We start from the raw sequence: 20,062 nt of genomic DNA on the forward strand, positions 1-20,062 counted from the left end.
TGGCAGCAGTTTTGGGGTGAAGAAACCTTCAGGAGGGTGGAGGAAGGGATGGGACAACAGGGATATGACTCTGGCCAGAAACTCCCTGGAAAAGCTGAGGTAATTCTGGGATCCCAAAGCTTTGGGACAGTGCACAAAGGGTTTCTGGAGCTTAAACCCAGTGTGAGACCCCCTTGATCCCTGTGGTGGGGTTGAAAGGGTGCAGCCCTTTTTCCTTGCACACTTTGAATCCGTCCCTGCTGGGTTCCCAAGGATGAGCAGGTGACACTACCAGACATAGGAAAGGTTAATGGGGTGTTTGGGGTCATGATGGGTTTGGCTCCTGTCCCTGTCCCCATGCAGTGGCTGCTGCTCCCTGGGGTGGGGCATGGGCTGTTCCTTGAGTGAGCAGAAGGAAAGCTGCATTGCACATACCCTGTCAGATAGTTTGGTTATTCCAGCCAGCCCTGAGAGCAGCATCTTTGGGGTATGTAGGGATGCAAGAAGGAAGGCTGCAGTCCACTTGGAATTGAGTCTGGCAAGGGATATCAAGAACAAGAAGGGCTACTCCAAGTGCATCAGCAGCAAAAGGAAGAGTAGGGAAAATGTGGGGCTGCTGCTGAATCCAGTGGGTGTCCTGGGCATGGAATACACAGAGAAGGTGAAATTACTCAACACCTTCTTTGCCTCAGTCTTTACTGCTGAGAGCAGCCCTCAGGAATCCCAGATGTTGGAAGTAAGAGATGAAGGGTGGAAAAAGGAAAACTTCCCCTTGGTCGCAGCAAGTTGAGAGAGATCAGCCAGGCAGAGGTAACACCCATAAATCCATGGTGGGATGCACCCACAGGTGCTGAGGGAGCTGGCAGAAGTTGTTGTTTAGCCACTCTTCATCATCTTTTAAAACCCCTGGAGAATGAGAGAGGTGCCCAATGATTGGAGAAAAGCCAGTGTTAAATCCTGTCTTCAGAAAGGGCAAGGAGGAGGATCTGGGAAACTCCCAGCTAGTCAGCCTCACCTTCATCCCCAGAAATGTGATGGAACAGCTCATTCTGAAGATCATCACAAACACCTGAAAGTTAAAGAAGGTTATTGGGAGTGGTCAGCATGGATTCACCCAGAGGCAATCCTGCTTGACCAATCTGATGCCCTCTATGATGGCATGGCAGGATGGGTTGATGAGAGGAGGGCAGTGGGTGGTGTCTGCCTTGACTTCAGCAGAATTTTGACTCTCTGTCCTGTAACATCCCCATGGATAAACTCAGGAAGTGTGAATTGGATGAATGGACAGTGAGGTGGATCAAGAGTTGACCATGAGCCAGCAGTGTGCCCTGGGGCCAGGAGGGACAATGGGATCCTGGGGGGCAGGGAAGAGTGTGATGAGAAGGTCAGGGAGGTGATCCTTGCCCTCTGCTCTGCCCTGGGGAGGCCATATCTGTGCTCAGTTCTGGCCTCCAAGTTCAAGACAGGAGTTACTGGAGAGAGTCCAATGGAGGCCATAAAGATTAAGGGACTGGAGCATCCCTCTGATGAGGGGAGACTGCTGGACCTGGGCCTGGTTAGTCTGAAGAAGAGAGGACTGAGGAGGGATCTCATCAATCCAGATAAATATATCCAGGAGGTGTCAGAGGATGGTGTCAGACTCTTTAGTGATGCCCAGCAACAGGACAAGGAGCAATGGCCATAAGCTCAAAATACAAGAAGTTCCACCTCAGGAAAAAAAAAATCATTCCATGGAGGGTGGCAGAGCACTGGAACAGGTGCCCAGGGAGTTATGGAGTCTGTCACTCTGGAGATATCCCAAACCCACCAGGATATGTTCCTGTATCACCTGTTCCAGGTGATCTTGCAGAGGGGTTGGACTGGATGATTTCTAGAGGGCCCTTCCAACCTCAGCTCAGAATTCTCAAATTCTGTGATTTTGAGAAAAAGAGCATGAGGTAAACAAGGGGACCCATAGCTGAGGGCTCAGGGGTTGGCTGAGGTTTGGAGCAGCAGAGGTTTGGATGAACAATGCCAATCCAGGGATTGGGATTCAGGCATGGACAGTGACCCTGCGTGTTCGTTGGCACCAGCCCCAGTGCACCCTCTCCATCAAGGCCGATATGTAACACGGGTGTGTCCCACGTGGCTTCAAAACTCTAATAAATACATTTCCTCCCCAATCTTCAAGCTGTTGGGTGTTCCTGGCTCTTGGGAGGTGCTTTAAATCTGACTGCCAGAGCCGTGGGCTGCTGAGAGCAGAAGCTGCCTGCACGATGCTGAGCTCAGGTCTTCCTCCCGTTCTCCTGGTGCTCTCAGTGCTGGAGCTGAGCTGGTGCCTGAGTGATGAAGAAAAGAAGATCATCTTGGATGAGCATAATAAATATCGCTCCCAGGTCTCTCCTCCTGCCCAGGCTATGATGAAGATGGTAAGTGGCTTTTATTACAGAGCAATATTGGGGTGTTTGTGTGGTCCAAGGCTCGATTTTAATGCAAGGAGGGGTCAGGGAGTTCCTTAGGGGAGGCAGAGCAATTCCCATCTAGGGTTACATGTAGATGTTAATGGAGGGGTTCCCTAAACTGCCTCTAAACAGAAGAGTTTCCTTTACCTTTGGAGTTGTCTTTGATAATTTTCGGGAAGTTCCTGAGCGTGAAGTGAGTGCCCAGATGCTCTTCCATGAGAGTGGTGCAGCTCTCAGTCACATGAGTGCCTGCTGGAGCTCCCTGTGATGGCAGGAAGGGCAGGTGAGACCCTGCCATGAGCAGGTGCCATGACCTGGAGACTTGGCCATGGTTGTTGCCAAGAGGTGGTGGGAGAATCCTACTGTGTGGGATATCACACAGCATCATCTTCAAATGTGTTGGTCAAATCTGTCATTTATTTGGGCCCATCATGCTCCTACTCCTCCCCATGCCTTGTGCAGGGCTGCCTTGGATGTGAGGGATCCCCTGTTTTGCTTGAGGAAATCAAATCAGGTCTCACATCACATGTGGCTGCAGCAGGAACAAAACTAAGCTCTAGAGCTGGTGCTTTTTGTCTTGCTCTGACTCTTGATTTGATTATAACTTGGCTATGAAGTCTTATCTTGCACCACATGTGATTTTTCCTCACTGTTTGCAAATTATGGGGAGGAGGAGGACAACTGTTTATCCTGGAAAGTTGGAGCCCTTTCCTTCTTGGGTCACAATGTGTTTGGAGCACACCTCCCTGCCTGGCCCAGAAGTTGCCCAGAATGAGTGAAGCCTTTGTGGGTTGGTAAATGGGAGTTTAACAACCAAACAAAGCCAAAAATTCAGGGAGAGGAGACCTAACCGGTGACTGCAGACTCAAAGGGGACAGAGCCAGAACCCTCAGCACTGTGATGGTTTCTCCACGCTGAGTTGAGGATGCTCCATGATGGTGTTAGATTAATTAGGAGAGGTTGTGAGAGTTGTGCTGGTGCCCTGACCTTCTCCTGTTTGACCCATAAACCAAGGCTTGTGCTGGGACTGACCATGGAGCTGCCCTCTCCTGAGGACTGTGTTGGGTGGGGGTTTGAATTTTCCTCATGCATGGGGAAACTTTGGCCAGACAGTGCAGGGGTCCTTGGTGAGTGCCTTGCTCCTGTTGGAGAGCCCAGTGTCCCTCCCTGTGTGCTGACACCGAGTTTCTTTCAGACCTGGGACACCGACCTGGAGGTTGATGCTCAAAGGCATGCAGAGAAATGCATCTGGGGCCAGAATGGGGGCCCAGGCAGGTTAAACCTCTTTGCTACACCTTCAACCCTGGATGTAAAATTGGCCATTGAAGAATGGAACAGGGAGAGGAAATTCTTCAACCTGGCAACATCCGAGTGTGTCCCCGTGCAGTCGTGTAACAACTACGTCCAGGTACCAGCTGCTGGGGTGGAGGGACTGTTGGGGTGGATCACTGCCCCAGTTCCTCCCAAAATCTTTGCAAAAGGACAGGAAACCAGGTGGGATTCACAATGATAGAGGCAGACCTGGGCATGGTGTCAGTCATGAGTGGCCTTTTGGAGAAGAACTTTTTTGAGACAAGTTCTGCAGAACTTTTTTTGGCTGCTCAGCAGTGCCAGCTCAGTGCCAGCTTGTCTTGGGTACAAGGATGAGGTCTGAGTGTTTCTTCACAGCTTGGGTGGGAGCAAGGAGGAGAAGTGATGGTGGTGGTAATGGATGGATGGATGGATGGATGGATGGATGGATGGATGGATGGATGGATGGATGGATGGATGCATGGATGGATGGATGCATGGATGGATGGATGCATGGATGGATGGATGGCTGGTTCCAAGACCAAAGCAGAGGTGGTGATGCTCTGCCTGGGCAGACTATATGGTAGGAAAGCTGTGGCACTGGAATATATGACCTTGGGAAGGTGGTTCAGATGGGGGAAAGGGGGAAGATCCCGAATGCCAAAGCAACATGGGGATGGGGATCTGGGGCACATGCTGGGAGATGAGGAAGATATTGGAGCAGTCTTTAAGGCTAGGGGAGAGACTGCCTTCAGCCTGTCCCCTCACCTTCAACCCTGGTCTTTGCCTTAGGTGATCTGGGCAGCAACAACTCGTGTTGGCTGTGGGAGCAATTATTGTGAGAAGATCAATGGAATGGAAACAGAGAACATGCACCTGCTTGTCTGCAACTATTATCCCCCGTAAGTCCCAGGCCCCAATATCCATCCCCTGCTCTGTTCTGAGAGTTGTCTGCCCTGGCTTTAGCTGCCTTGGGGTCAGGCTGGTGAGTAAACAGCCCTGACAGGCTGTGGCAGGAGACCAAGACCTGTTTTCTACATTAATCCCAAGTTTTGCCTTGGCTGGGATATCCCAGCTGAATCAGCCCCCTCTCTGGGATGGGTGTTCCCCCTTTCCTCATGTCTTCTTTATCTTGGCATTTTCTGGTTCCAGGAGTAATATAAAGGAAAAAAAGGCCTACCGGGAAGGACCCTCGTGTAAAAGGTGTCCCAGGGGCACAGTCTGTGTGAAGAACCTGTGTGGTGAGTGAGCAGAGCCACACATGGCTCTGGGGGGGCTGTTGGGACTGAGACCCTGGGCTGGTCTGAGCTCTAAGCCCTCCCAGAGCTGTCAGGAAGCTCCTGAACTGCAGTTCCTGGGCTGGACCATGAGACATCAGGAGCAACTGCTGCTCCAAACAGAGGTCAACTGCCTCAAGATGAGGAGGATTGGTCAAGGGCCTTGTACCCCATTAGGGAGCGTTTTTTGCCCCTTGTGGGGCAGGAGGTTGTGAGGGAGATGAGATGTCTCCAGGTTGGGAACCCCAGAGTGGGGGATGGCCCCAATGAGAGGGGTTGGCTGCTATTTCAGCCCCTCCTTGGTTTCTGTTGTCCTGCTCAGTGCATGGACATGTGGAGGTGAGCCAGCCCTAACCCATGGCACTTTTCATCTCTGGATCTCTTTCACCCACCCTAACAGCCCTGCCAAAACTCACAGCCAGAACAGAACCCACAGCATCAGAGGCCACCATAACCACAGCCAAGCCACCATCCAAGAACTCACTTCCAACCACAATCATGGCCAAGCCACCGCCACAGCCACACTGCCAAACACAGCCAAGCCCAAACCCCCAAACCTCTCACCCATCACAAGAGCCAAACCAAAACCTGCCACCACTCTCTCAACAACAACCCCAGCCAGGCCAAAACCCACAACACCAAAACCCATCACAAGTCTGGCTAAGCCAAAACCCACCACAACTCTGGCTAAGCCAATATCTGCTGCTACAACACCAGCACGTGCCACAATGGCAAAGACACGACTGAAAAGTGCCACAACCACAAGGCCAGAGCACAGAGACCTGATCCTGTTGAGGCAACCAGGATCACTCTTTCCTGTGAGCCCAAGTTAGACCCATCTCCAGAGGTTAAGACAGGCAATGGAGAGCTTCTTAGCTCCTTCACTAAAGAGGATCTTCTACTCTAACTTCTTCTTCTTTTCCTTTCATATCTGCCCTGGACACAGCAAAACCGGAGACAAACTCAGACCTGACAAGTGTGGATCTGCCCGAAGGAGGAGCCCCCAGTACCTGCTTGGGCCTTTCACTCTTCCTCCTTCCCATCCTGGTAGGCCTTCTGCTCTGAAGGGTCTTCCTCAGCTCTCCCTGCACCCCTCACCAAGGCTTTTGTCAGCGCTGGTTGTTCCACAGCCCTGGCAGGCTCAGGAGCTCCTTGGACAATTCCTGCGCTCCCTCCTTGCGCTGCCTTCTCTGCTGCAGCCCCAGAGAGCCAAGGGCAGCTGATGCTGGGGGAGCTTTGCCCCCTTCCTGAGGAGACCTGAGGGCAGGAGGGTGTTTGCCATAATGCTGGTGACCTTGGATGCTTCTCCTTTTTCCTGGCTTTTGTTCCGTTTCCAGGCTGGAAGTGTTGACCTCTCCCACCCATCTGCCCACATGGCTGGCAGGTCCTGACCCCGGGGACAGCAGGGTGACTTGGGGACAATGAGACATGGTGGTTGGCTTTGGTGTTTGTCAGGAGGAGTTTCCCACAGAAAGGCTCTTTTCCCTCCCAGTGTGTTTCTTTCAGTTTTGGACATATTTGATCTTTTTCCTATCTTACCCAAATAGAATGTCTTTTTTGAGGATTTCTGTTTCCTCCTGGTTCTGGTGTTGCTCTAGCCAGTACTGCCCAGCTGTTCTCCACTCTCCTCCTCACACTCTGCAGCCCTTGCCTCCTCCCTCTGTCTTGCTCTCTGGCACATATCCCATTCCTCAGTCACTCCAATGCCACAGATTTATTTTCATGTGTGCCTGCACCTGTGTGCACACACAGAAGAGAAACCTTCAGAGCTGAGAGGGGCCACCAGCTCCTTCGTGTAGCTTTTCCCTGCATGGCTTCATTGCATAATTTCAGTGTATTTGAATTTAAATACAGACCCTGCTTGATGTGTAACTTGTGTGTGTGTGGTCAGGGAGAACAAGTCCCCGCGTGTTGGTACAATCTGAGCTCCAGAGGTACAAGTGATGCTGTTACAAGTCACGGGTGGCTCTGCTGCCCAGCAGCCCCAGCAGTGCAGCAGGAGCCCAGCTGCCTGCAGGCTGCTCTGAGCTCTGAGCCCAGCCCAGCCCAGCCCAGCCCGGCCCAGCCCGGCCCAGCCCGGCCCAGCCAGGAGGTGACCAGCAGATGGCACTGGGAGAGGCACCGCTGAGAACTTGGCAGCTCAACTCTCCCCGCACGCCCTGCCCGCAGCTCTGAGCTTTATTTCACTGCCAGCCTCAGGTGTAGTTAAGAATCAGATTAGAAATAACCTCGTGCCCAGGTGCTGTGGCTGCTTCTTATCTCCTGCTGCCGAGCTGCCTTGGGGGAGAAATCCATCCCTGCCTTGTGGACAGATGATAAAAACACAGCCCCAGGGGCTGCTCCTCAGCCCTGCGAGGGGAGAGGGCTCGGAGCTGGGACAGCATTTCAGGACCTCCTCTGCTTTTGCATCTGAGTGACGGACAGTGTGGCATTCCCTACAAGTTCCCTAGAAACACTACCAAGAGCAGAAAAGCATTTCTCCTCCCAGCAAGATCAGGGCACTCAGGCAAACTCTGATTTGTTTCAGTGCTGGATCTCCCACCCTGCTGAGAGCCATGGAGGCACAACGCTGCTGCTGCTGATTATCAGGCACCAACAGAATTCCAGGATTGCAGTGTTTTATCACTGATGTGGGGCTGTGAGAACCCTTGAGTTTTGTTTTCCTGGAGGTTTTGACTTGTGGGGACAGGCTGTTGTGCAAGGACCTATTTATAGAGATCCTTGCAGGAGAAAACTCCTACCCAGAAGGAAATCCGCTTTCCTCTTGCCCTGCTCCCCGGGACAGCAGGGCTGAGCCTGCCCACACAGGCGTTTGGGGGGCTTGGCTTCATGCTGAATGTGGGGGTTTAGGCCAGGGCAGGGTTTGGTGTGGTGCACAGAAACATTCAAGGCAGGCTTTTGCAGCATTTCCACTCCATTTCTGGGGTTGGCATAAAGGGGACTCTGGCACTGGGGTGACCCTGGCAAAGATTCTGCCAGGTTCTTACACCCTTATGGCCTTTTTTACTGGAAGGAGGAGAAGGCATTACCCATCAGCTGTGCTGCCTGGGGTGAAATGGTGGCATTTGTGGTGTTTGTGAGGCCTGGCTTCTTTATCAACCTCACCTGCTTGGTTCCCTCTATCCCAGGGCCTGTTTCCAGGCCATTGCAGCCATCTGCAAAACTAAAACAGGAGGGCAGTTCTCCTGGGAGTAAGGGATCTATTTTTTCCAAATCTGCCAAGCCCCAGTCTGCAGCACAGCTTCCAGAGTAGCTCCTGTCTTCTGCTGCCAGAGGGGAGTGGTGCTCACACCTTCTTCATTGCCAGGGTGGGAAACCCAGAATGGCAAAACTGGGATGACCAAGGGGAGGTTTTGATACCTTGGCCAAAGAGCTGCAAGTGAGCCCTGGTCATTTTCCTCATCTTGAGCTCCAGTTTCACAGATGCTTGGAAAGGCTGCAGGAGGCTGGGACCTCCCTAGAGAGCCTGGTGTTCCTAGTGACCTGCTGAGGTGGAACTGGGTGGGGATGGGGCTGTTCCTGCAACTGTTGAGGCATTGTGGTGACAGACACAATTGAATGAGTCGCAGATGAGGTGTCTCACCGTGGCCTCCCTCACCTCAGGTCTCCTTAGCACTCACTCATTGTACTGGTTTGGACAATACCCCACTGTCACCCTGCCCAGCTCAGAGGAACTCCCTGTCAACCCTTGTGTCCCAGCATTTTTAAATAATAGAATGGATTAATGGATAAATAGTGTGGAAGATGACAAACTCCTCCAGAGCTCATAAATCTGGGTGAGTAGGGAGAAAAGAGAGATCCTGTTACTCCCACAGCAGAGCAGGAGCCTGTTAGACACCGGCCAGCCCCACTTGAGATGTGAGTCAGTAGAAACCCAGGCTTGGTCACTTCTGTGCTGCAGAGTGGGGCCTTTTGGAGCCAGCAGGCTGGAGCAGAGCCTGTCAGGTGTTGGTGTGTGGCTCCTGTCCTTGTCCCCATGCAGTGGCTGCTGCTCCCCAGGGTGGGGGACGGGCTGTTCCTTGAGTGAGCAGAAGGAAAGCTGCATTCCACACACACTTACCTAATGCCGGCTGGACACGAGAGTCTCAGCTCCAGGGTGGGGCTTGGACCTTGCACTGCTAATCTTGATGCTTCTGACACTGGCTCCAGAAGAAGCTGTCACAGCAGGTTGGGAGTTGAGAAATGGCCCTGCACCCCTTTGGCAGCCGCCCTGCACTTGCCAAAGGCATCAGCTCATACTCACGTTTCCCCATGAGCCACATGCCCTGGTGATGACTCCTCCAGGGCTGTTTGCTCTTCCCCACAAGCTCTGTGTATCCCATTTTCCTTCATCCTTGTGGCCATGTTATCTCCTGCAGGGCTCAGCCAGGATGCTGAAGTACCAGGGGCTATGGGGAGCTTTGCTCTGCATCTCCACATCACCTTTGGAGAGACCAGAACCTGCACTGGTCTAGTGGAAGGTGTCCTGCTCATGGCAGAGGGGTTGGAATGAGATGAGCTCTCAGGTTCTTCCCAACCCAAACCATTCCATGGCTCTGTGATTCTCAGCACTGCCTTGTTCCTTGTAAGCCAGGCCATGGTGAGCTGGCCAGCAGGAGCTGGAGCCCGTGTTGATGTTTTCTAGATGTTTCTCCAGGTCTCCAGAGATATAACTACAAATGTGTGGAGGTTGTCTCCATTAAGAGACAGAGTTAACTTAGCAATACATGGGAGTCTCTGGTTTGACCATCTGAGTTGAAGACCTGGTGAGATCGTGGCCTCAGACCCCACTTGCAGGAATTGTTGGACAATTGAGGGCATGGCTGACCGCAGAGCTAGTGAAGAACAAATAATGCACAGAGCTCAGAGACCTGGGGGGCAGCAGCAGAGCTGTTGTGGTGGGAGAGGTGACCCGTGTGGCCCAAAACCGGAGGAAAACCGACAGAGCATTGCCTGGGGAGTGGGGAGGGGAGGCAGAGCCGGCGGCTGTGATGAACTTGGCTCCGCTCTCAGAGCTGCCCACCCGCTGATCCTCTGCGGTCCCAGCGGAGCTCCTGGAGCCGGGCCGGGCCGTTGCACAATCGCAGATGGGAACCGAGGCTGGAGCCGCTCCAGCTCCGGGGCTGCGGGACTCGGGCGCGGAACCCCCCAGGTGTCTGCGGGAGGGAGCGCAGCCTGTCCCCGCAGAGCCATGGCTTGGTTAGTCCAGCCAGCCACAGCCTCCTGTTTGGGGCCATCTCAGCTCTGTACCCTGTTCTTCCTCTCCTGCTCCCCCCTCTCCTGATGGTTTAGGGCAGAGGCATCACCCCTCAGCTTGCCCCTGTTGCCAGCAGGCTGGGCAGCCCAGGGGCTGTTGCTCAGCTGCCAAACGCTGTCCCCCCCATCACAGAGGTGGGCTCTGCCTCTGTCTGGGGAGTTGCTGTGCTGCAAACTGCTCTCAGCAATTGCATCCTGCTGCCTTTGTTTCTAACGCAGCTGCATTCCAGGCACGGGGGAAGACCCGTGTGGAAACAGGGCTTTGTCAAATGCTGTGGGATTGTTGTTACAGATTAGGAGAAATGGAACAGGAGGTGGAAGAGAGGACCCGCAACTGAGGGCTCAGGGGATGGCTGAGGTTTGGAGCAGCAGAGGTTTGGATGAACAATGCCAATCCAGGGATTGGGATTTAGGAACAGGGTCCGTCCCAGGGAGAGGACCCTGCGTGGTCGTTGGCACTGCTGCCTCCCCATCAAGGCCGATATGTGAGATGGGTGTGTTCTGCATGGCTCCAAAACTCTAATAAATACATTTCCTCCCCAGTCTTCAAGCTGTTGGGTGTTCCTTGCTTTTGGGAGGTGCTTTAAATCTGACTGCCAGAGCCGTGGGCTGCTGAGAGCAGAAGCTGCCTGCACGATGCTGAGCTCAGGTCTTCCTCCCGTTCTCCTGGTGCTCTCAGTGCTGGAGCTGAGCTGGTGCCTGAGTGATGAAGAAAAGAAGATCATCTTGGATGAGCATAATAAATATCGCTCCCAGGTCTCTCCTCCTGCCCAGGCTATGATGAAGATGGTAAGTGGCTTTTATTACAGAGCAATATTGGGGTGTTTGTGTGGTCCAAGGCTCGATTTTAATGCAAGGAGGGGTCAGGGAGTTCCTTAGGGGAGGCAGAGCAATTCTCGTGAAGGGTTACAAGTAGGTGTTAATGGAGGGGTTCCCTAAACTGCCTCTAAACAGAAGAGTTTCCTTTACCTTTGGAGTTGTCTTTGATCATTTTCGGGAAGTTCCTGAGCGTGAAGTGAGTGCCCAGATGCTGTTCCATGAGAGTGGTGCAGCTCTCAGTCACATGAGTGCCTGCTGGAGCTCCCTGTGATGGCAGGAAGGGCAGGTGAGACCCTGCCATGAGCAGGTGCCATGACCTGGAGACTTGGCCATGGTTGTTGCCAAGAGGTGGTGGGGGAATCCTGCCATGTGGGACATCACACAGTGCTCTGTATTTGGCTTTGCAGGTGAATGTATTTTTATCTATTGGAGGAAATGTCAACTTGTCAGTCAAGGTCTTTCAGTTATTTGGGCTCATCACACTCCTAATCCTCACCATGACTTGGTGTCTTGGAGGTGCAGGATCCCCTGTTTTGCTTGAGGAAATCAAGTCAGGTCATCAGTGGGACCTGTAGTAGGACCAAAAGCAAGCTTGGTGCTGGTGCTGCTTTCTGTCTTGCTCAGACTCTTGATTTGATTATAACTTGGCTATGAAGTTTTATCTTGCACCACATGTGATTTTTCCTCACTGTTTGCAAATCACACAGAGAAGAACAATTGTTTATCATGGAGAGTTGGAGCCCTTTCCTCTTTGGGTTGCAGTGTGCTTGGAGGACACCTCCCTGCCTGGCCCAGAAGTTGCCCAGAATGAGTAAAACCTTTGTGGGCTGGCAAGTGGGAGCTTAACAAGTAGAAGAAGCAAAAAGTTAAACTCAGGGAGAGGAGACCTGAGCAGTGACTGCAGAATCAAAGGGGACAGAGACAGAACCCTCATCAACATGATCCCATGGAACCCACCAGGCACAGCAAACTCAGAGTATCAGGGCATTGGAGCCAAAGTCTTAGAGAAAGCCTGAGGGAAATGATCTCTCAGGGTCCTTAAGTCAATTCCAAACCTCTGGGGGCTGCTCCTGGCTGAATCTTTGATTGCAGCCCCTGTGCTTCGAGATGCTCCCTCTGCAGCTTCTGCTCCTGCTTGAACACACAGGACCTGCTCTTGGTCTGGGGCCAAAGGCTTTTTCATTTTGAAGCCCAGCAAATGTTTAGCTCACAGCAGCCCTGATGATTTCTCAGCAGAGGTTTTCCATGAGAACATCGTCCTCACCTCCCTCCTGGGACATTTGCTTGGGCTGAGTTTGCTCTGGATTCACCTGCTGCCGTGGCACTGTGCCTGGCTGAGGTCACTCCGTGCCTCCTTTTGGGACATGGGGCTGCTTGCTTTGGAAATATTTAGTTGAGGGGGGAAATCTGTAGCCTAAAGCCCCTTTGCTAATGAGGCAAATCTGCAGGTGTGAGTCCCCCATTTATGGAGCCCAGCTCTGTGCCAGGGGGTGTGTGCTCCCCAAATTGGGTCTCCAGCCATCTCTGTCAGTGTGGCTTGGGGCCATGGTGGGAGCTGAACCAACACTCTGTGTCCCATCCAGGTGTTTCCTCCCCCAGTGCCTTCAGGCCTGTCCCCATCCCCCCAACACCCCAGTGGTGCCATGTCCTCCTGTCCGGCACCTTTTGGATCCAGCCCTGGCTCTGTCCAGGAAGGTTCCCCCTCAGGACCCTGTTTGCAGGGCCAAGCTGCTTTCTCCATCAAGGATGGTCCAAACAGCTGCAGTGCAGGATTACCCATATGCATCCCAGTGAGAAAAGCTCTCCACAACCTCCTCCTCCTCCTCCTCCTCCTCCTCCTTGTTCTCCTCCTGCACATCCCTGTGGCCAGGAGCTCAGCTGGTGGTGGGGCCACTGCTGCTCCAGAGGGGGCTCCTGGCTGGCAGCCACGTCTGGGCTCCAGGCAAACAGATGATGTTTCCAGGAGCCTGTGCTCCCAGGCTTTGTTCAGCTGCCAGGAGAGACGTGTCCCATTCCCCTCCTGTCCCCACCCTGGGTGAGGAGGGATGGCCCCAGACCCCTCTGGTGTGACCCACAGTGGGTTTCCTTCTTTCTTCCATGACTTCATGGTTTCTCCATGCTGAGTTGAGGATGCTCCATGATGGTGTTAGATGAGCTCCAGGAGATGTTGTGAGAATTGTGCTGGTGCCCTGACCTTCTCCTGTTTGACCCATAAACCAAGGATCAGTTTGTGCTGGGACTGACCACGGAGCTCCCCTCTCCTGAGGACTGTGTTGGGTGGGGGTTTGAATTTTCCTCATGCATGGGGAAACTTTGGCCAGACAGTGCAGGGGTCCTTGGTGAGTGCCTTGCTCCTGTTGGAGAGCCCAGTGTCCCTCCCTGTGTGCTGACTCTGAGCTCCTTTCAGACCTGGGACAAGGAGCTGGAGGCCCTTGCTCAATCCTATGCAGAGAAATGCATCTGGGACCACAACAAGGAGAGAGGCCGACGGGGAGAAAACCTCTTTGCCATGGCCCCAACCCTGGAACTGGAATTCGCCGTGGAAGACTGGAATGGGGAGGAGAAATTCTACAACTTTACAACATCCACGTGTGTCCCCGGGCAGATGTGTGGCCACTACACCCAGGTACAGCTGCTGGGGTGGAGGGGTGGCTGCTCAGCAGAGCTGGGTGCCAGAATTTCTCAGAAAGATGAAGTCTGAGTGTTTCTTCACAGCCTGGGTAGGAGCAGAGATGGTGGTGTGTCGCTATAGGACACCAAAGAACACAAGCGCACACTGCTGCTCTCAAGGTGAAGAAAAAAAGGGAAGTTTATTTGCTGACTCCAACATTTATAGTTTTCCAAAAGTGACAGTGGATTGGAGGGTGGCAGTGCCACCTCTCCAATGACACTGGACAAACCAACAGTCCATCACATTTCTCCTCCTCCATAAAGGAATGCAAAACAATCAGTTATTTACAGAAAGTGTGTGAGAAAGTTCGCTACAAGAATGTCAACATCAGAAGGCTTAGAAAATCTTAAAAAATCAGGGTGACAGTGGTGGATCTTGAATGCCAAAGCAATGTGTGGATGTGGGATCTGGGGCACACTCTGTGGGATGAGGAGGTCTTTGGAGCAGCCTTTAAGGGATAGGTTGCCTTCACCCAATCCCCTCACCTCCAACCTGGTCTTTGCCTTAGGTGGTCTGGTCAAGCACGCATCAGATTGGCTGTGGGGCACATTTCTGCGAGAAGATCGATGGAATTGAAACAGAGAACATGCACCTGCTGGTCTGCAACTATTATCCCCCGTAAGTCCCAGGCCCTGCATGGATTGGTGCATCTCAGTGGGGTTTCTGTGCTGGAAATGCCCTCATGTCACAGCAGGGTTTGTCCTTGGTCAGAAATAGAAGTTCCAAATAATGCTTCTGTTATCTTGGGTTGGTCCCAGACTACGGAAAGGTTGTCTGGAGATCCTGGCCCATGATTGTTGCTGCTGAGTGCTGGTTCAGCTCCTGGAACACACCCAGGGAGGGACCTTCTTCCCCGAGAGCTGCTCAAGGCTGAGGTGGCAGTAGCTGAGGGTACAAACTCTCCCTGCCCTGGGCCTTGTTCTTCCCTGCCTGCAGCAGCCGTTCCCTGGGGTGGAGAAGCCCTTTTGCAGAAGCAGGAAGGGTTGGATGTGGGAGGAGAGCTGGGTATCCCCTTCCCAGCCCTGGGACCAGCCTTGGCACCACTGGCTTGGAGCTGCTGAGAGCACCAAGAGTGGCGGGTGGCTGCTGAACTTCCTGGGGTCTGGAGCAGAAGTGAGACAGAATTCCCTGTCCCAATGTCCATCCCCTGCTCTGTTCTGAGGGGGGTGAGGGATCTGCTCACCCCACAGAGTTGTCTGCCCTGGCTTTAGCTGCCTTGGGGTCAGGCTGGTGAGTAAACAGCCCTGACAGGCTGTGGCAGGAGACCAAGACCTGTTTTCTACATTAATCCCAAGTTTTGCCTTGGCTGGGATATCCCAGCTGAATCAGCCCCCTCTCTGGGATGGGTGTTCCCCCTTTCCTCATGTCTCCTTTTGTTGCAGTGTGATGTGCTGGCCTGTCTCGGTTGTCCCGGTTCTTTCCCCGAGTGTGCCAACAACCTCTCCCTTCCCCTCCCTTGCCCCTTGCTGAGTGCTGTCTGTCAATCTTGGCATTCCAACAGAACAAAGAACCCCGTGGTTGCTGTTCCTTTTAACCCCAGGGAGAGGGGCAGGGAAGGGGTAGGGATCCCACCAACCAGGTAAGGGGGGCAAAGTCTCAGGGGACAAATGACACCTGGATGGCCCAATGTCCCCAGGGCTGAGAGGCATCTTTTGAACTTCGCCAATCACACAACGCCCATTCTGGAATGCCAAGATTGACGGACAGCTCTCAGCAGGGGCAAGGGAGGGGAAGGGAGAGGTGATTGGCACACCTGGGGAAAGAACTGGGATGACTGAGACAGGCCAGCACATCACACCACAACATTCTTCATCTTGGCATTTTCTGCTTCCAGGGGTAACATGAAAGGCAAAAAGCCCTACGTGGAAGGACCCTCATGTAAAATGTGCCCCATGGACACAGTCTGTGTGAACAACCTGTGTGGTGAGTGAGCAGAGCCACATATGGCTTTGGGGGATTGTTGGGACTGAGACCCCAGGCTGGTCTGAGCTCTGAACCCTCCTGGAGCTGTCAGGAAGCCCCTGAACTGCAGTTCCAGGGCTGGACCATGAGACAGGACAACTGCCTTAAGATAAGGAGGGGCTTGTACCCTGTTAGGCAGCATTATTTGCCCCTTGCATGGCAGGAGGTTGTGAGGGCCATGAGATGTCCCCAGGTTGGGAACCCCAGAGTGGGGGATGGCCCAGAGTGACCCGAGAGGCGTCGGCTGCTGTTTCAGCCCCTTGTTGGTTTCTGCTGGACCTGCTCAGTGCAGGGGATCCATTGAGGTGAGCTGAGCCAGCCCTAACCCACAGCACTTTTCATCTCTCACCAGAACTCGTTGTAGAAGAGACCACTCCGGCCTCTGTGACAACAAAGGCAAGGCCATCCACCCCAGCCACAGCCAAACCTGAACCCACAGCCAAACCTGAACCCACAGCCAAAACAGAGCCCACAGCCAAAACAGAGCCCACAGCCAAACCTGAACCCACAGCCAAACCTGAACCCACAGCCAAACCAGAGCCCACAGCCAAACCAGAGCCCACAGCCAAACCTGAACCCACAGCCAAACCTGAAGCCACAGGCAAAACAGAGCCCACAGCCAAACCAGAGCCCACAGCCAGACCTGAACCCTCAGGCACAGCCAAACCAGAGCCCACAGCCAAACCAGAGCCCACAGCCAAATCTGAACCCACAGCCAAACCAGAGCCCACAGTCACAGCTAAACCTGAACCCACAGCTAAACCAGAGCCCACAGCCAAACCAGAGCCCACAGCCAAATCTGAACCCACAGCCAAACCAGAGCCCACAGCCAAACCAGAGCCCTCAGCCAAATCTGAACCCACAGCCAAACCAGAGCCCACAGTCACAGCTAAACCTGAACCCACAGCTAAACCAGAGCCTAAAGCCAAACCAGAGCCCACAGCACCAGTTCACACCACAGCTGAACCAGAACTCACACCCGTGTCCACCACAGCCAAACCAGCACCTACAACACTGGTTCACACCACAGCAAAACCTGAACCCTCACCAGTGTCCACCACAGCCAAATCTGAGCCCACAAAACCAGTGTCTACCACAGCCGAGCCAAAACCCACAGCCACACTCCCAACCACAGCCAAGCCCAAACCCCCAGCACAGGCACCCTTCAGCACAGCCAAGCCAAAACCTGCCAGCACACTCCCAACAACAACCCCAGCCAGGCCAAAACCCACCATGCCAGCAGCCACCACAGCCATGGCCAAGCCAAAACCCACCGTGCCAGCAGCCACCACAGCCATGGCCAAGCCAAAACCCACCGTGCCAGCAGCCACCAGCACTGCAGCCAAGCCAAAGCCCACCACAACTGTGGCCAAGACAACACCCAGCACACCAAAACCCAACCTAACAACCACTGCCACTAAGCCAACAACCACCACTGCTACCAAGACAACACTCACCCCCCTGAAACCCACCACAACCAACAGCACCACCAAACCAACACCCACCACAACCACCACCACCACCAAACCAACACCCACCACAACCACCACCACCACAACCACCAAACCAACACCCACCACCACCAAACCAACGCCCACCACACCAAACCCCACCACAACCACCCCTACAGCCAGGCCAAAGCCAACCACAACTATGGCCAAGCCAACACCCACCACACCAAAATCCACCCCAACTTCAGCTAAGCCAAAACTTGCTGCAGCCACAGCCAAACCAACACCCACCACCCCAACATCCACCACCACTACAGCCAAGCCAGCACCTGCCACAACAGCAAAGACACAACTGAAAACTGCCACAACCACAAAGCCAGAACCAGAAAGGCCTGATCCTACTGAGGCAACCAAGATCACTCTTTCCTTTGAGCCCACCTTAGACCCAGATTATAAAGTATCTCCAGAGGCAGACACTGGAGAGCCTGTAAGCTCCTTCACTACAGAGGATCCAGCCTTATTAGAAAGTATGGGCACAGCCTTCAGCCCCAGATCAGTCCCAGAAATAAAGAAAGGTGTCAAAGAGCATGGGGAGGAGAAATCAGCCTTTCCCAGTCCATCTCCATCCCTCAGCCAAGCTGTTCCAGAGATGAAGCTAGGTTTCAATAGAGCTGAGCTCATAACCCCCTCCAAGTCAGTGGTCCTCAGCCCTGAAGAGCCCACGTTCTTGCGCTTAACATCATCCTCCAAAGACAAAAAAGGGCCGAGCCCCCATTTCCAGACCTCCCTCTCAGGTAAGGCGACCATGGAGTTTGTCCTGGCATGGACACTCGGACATTCAGAGATCCCCAAGCAGCATGGAGAGGGCTTGGGAGGAGCAGTGTCAGACTGGTCCTTTGGATCCTCCTCTTGTATGTGGCACCAAGCCTTTCCCTCACTCTCTGCTCTAACCCTGAGGGGCTGTTGGATGTCCCATCCCTGCAGCATGGTCCCGTTCACAGCCTGCTCCCACTAACGCACAGCTTCCCTGGAACAGAGCTCTGCTGCCTCACGGAGCACGTCATGACACACCTGCATGAGTGGGAGCTTCTCCTTTGCCAGATCTTCCCCTCTAACCCCACATTTTCCTCTCTTCTTCCAGCAGGTGCCCTGGACACAGAAGAACTGGAGACAAACTCGGACCAGACAAGTGTGGATCCACTCAAAGGAGGAGCCCCCAGTACCTGCTTGGGCCTCTTGCTCTTCCTCCTCCCCAGTGCCATCCTGGTGGGCCTTCTGCTCTGAAGGGTCTTCCTCAGCTCTCCCTGCACCCCTCACCAAGGCTTTTGTCAGCGCTGGTTGTTCCACAGCCCTGGCAGGCTCAGGAGCTCCTTGGACAATTCCTGCGCTCCCTCCTTGTGCTGCCTTCTCTGCTGCAGCCCCAGAGAGCCAAGGGCAGCTGATGCTGGGGGAGCTTTGCCCCCTTCCTGAGGAGACCTGAGGGCAGGAGGGTGTTTGCCATAATGCTGGTGACCTTGGATGCTTCTCCTTTTTCCTGGCTTTCGTTCCGTTTCCAGGCTGGAAGTGTTGAGCTCTCCCACCCATCTGCCCACATGGCTGGCAGGTCCTGCCACAGCCTGACCCCGGGGACAGCAGGGTGACTTGGGGACAATGAGACATGGTGGTTGGCTTTGGTGTTTGTAGATGAGACACAGTGGTTGGCTTTGGTGTTTTTTCCCAGCAGGAATGCTCTTTTCTTTCCCAGTGTGTCTGTCTCAATTTTGGACAAGTTTTACCTCTTTCCCTTCTTGTCCAAAGAGAGTGGCTGTTTTGAGGATTTCTGTTTCCTCCTGGTTCTGGTGGAGCTCTGGCCAGTACTGCCCAGCTGTTCTCCCCTCTCCTCCTCCATTCTGCAGCCCTTGCCTCCTCCCAATATTCATTTTACGCCTGTGCCTGCACCTGTGTGCACACACAGAAGAGAAACCTTCAGAGCTGAGAGAGGCCACCAGCTCCTTCATGTAGCTTTTCCCTGCATGGCTTCATTCTTTGCATAATTTCAGTGTATTTGAATTTAGATACAGATTCCTCTTGACGTGTAACTTGTGTGTGTGTGGTCAAGGAGAACAAGTCCCCACTTGTGCTGGTACAATCTGAGCTCCAGAGGTACAAGTGACATTGTTAGAGGTTATTGGTGGCTCCTGGGCCTCTTGCAGGACCACTGGCATTGTCTGGGCCACTGTGTTTTGTCACCCCAAATCTCTCCTCCCTTCACCTGAGGATTCCCAGTCAGGTGTGTTGAATCTGTGCCAAGCTTTGCAGACAGGTGGAAGGAAGATAATGGGGAGGTACAGCCCCTGCTCTGGTCATTGCAGCTTTTCATTTCTTACAGATGAGGTGGAGGATGACCTGAAGGCCATTATTCAGATCCTCCACTGCTGCTCTGTCCTGTGCATCTCCAGAGCATGCACTGAATAAATCCTGTTGTGAAAGTCTGTTCACTCTCTCTCTTGGGGATCTGGACACCTGGGAGCTGCTTACTATTAAAATGCTCTTAATTATGTGCTTACATAGAACTGCTAAAAGACAACGTGACTTCTGTGGGTCCTGAAGGGGTTTTTGGGCTTTCCAAAAGCATCCATGTGCTGCCTTTTCTAAGGGTGTAACTTAATGTTTTTAAACCTTTATAAAAGCAGCAGGAGGCCATGGGGATTGAGGATGACGTAGGGAATTTTTCTTGAGCATCCAGCTGAGTGTAAAGTAAAAATGTGTCCCCACCAGGAATTCTTGGGCAAGGGAAGCAAGAGAAAAAGAACTCGGAGCAAAACAAGAAATAAAAACTATGGCTGGAGCACATCTGGTTCCCTGTTTTAGGAAGCCCAGCACAAGTCTCTCACACCCTAAACACAATTTCATCCTTGCAGCACAGAAAAAATTTAAATTCCAAGTCTACATCCCCAG

The 20,062-nt window shown here is 53.3% G+C and overlaps 2 protein-coding genes across 3 annotated transcripts; both read left to right on the forward strand.

Annotated features, from left to right (window-relative positions):
* The first annotated feature begins 10,855 nt into the window (after nt 1-10,855).
* Nucleotides 10,856-16,714, forward strand: PI16 (peptidase inhibitor 16). The gene is made up of 6 exons (XM_030965541.1): nt 10,856-11,011; nt 13,449-13,667; nt 14,221-14,330; nt 15,547-15,635; nt 16,027-16,231; nt 16,669-16,714. The coding sequence occupies exons 1-6, from the start codon at nt 10,859-10,861 to the stop codon at nt 16,712-16,714; spliced, it is 822 nt and encodes a 273-aa protein (XP_030821401.1). The 5' UTR covers nt 10,856-10,858.
* Nucleotides 16,715-17,287: 573 nt separating this feature from the next.
* Nucleotides 17,288-19,594, forward strand: LOC115913664 (proteoglycan 4-like). Of its 2 annotated transcripts, none has more exons than XM_030965816.1 (2): nt 17,288-17,919; nt 18,267-19,594. In XM_030965816.1, exons 1-2 carry the CDS (start codon nt 17,328-17,330, stop codon nt 18,407-18,409), a joined length of 735 nt encoding a protein of 244 aa, XP_030821676.1. In that variant the 5' UTR covers nt 17,288-17,327; the 3' UTR covers nt 18,410-19,594. The 2 variants fall into 2 exon arrangements, with proteins under 2 accessions (XP_030821676.1, XP_030821677.1); XM_030965817.1 differs by having other exon boundaries at nt 18,270-19,594.
* Nucleotides 19,595-20,062: the final 468 nt, after the last annotated feature.

Source organism: Camarhynchus parvulus, chromosome 26, assembly GCF_901933205.1.
Source record: "Camarhynchus parvulus chromosome 26, STF_HiC, whole genome shotgun sequence".
In the NCBI taxonomy this organism is placed as follows: Eukaryota; Metazoa; Chordata; class Aves; order Passeriformes; family Thraupidae; genus Camarhynchus; species Camarhynchus parvulus.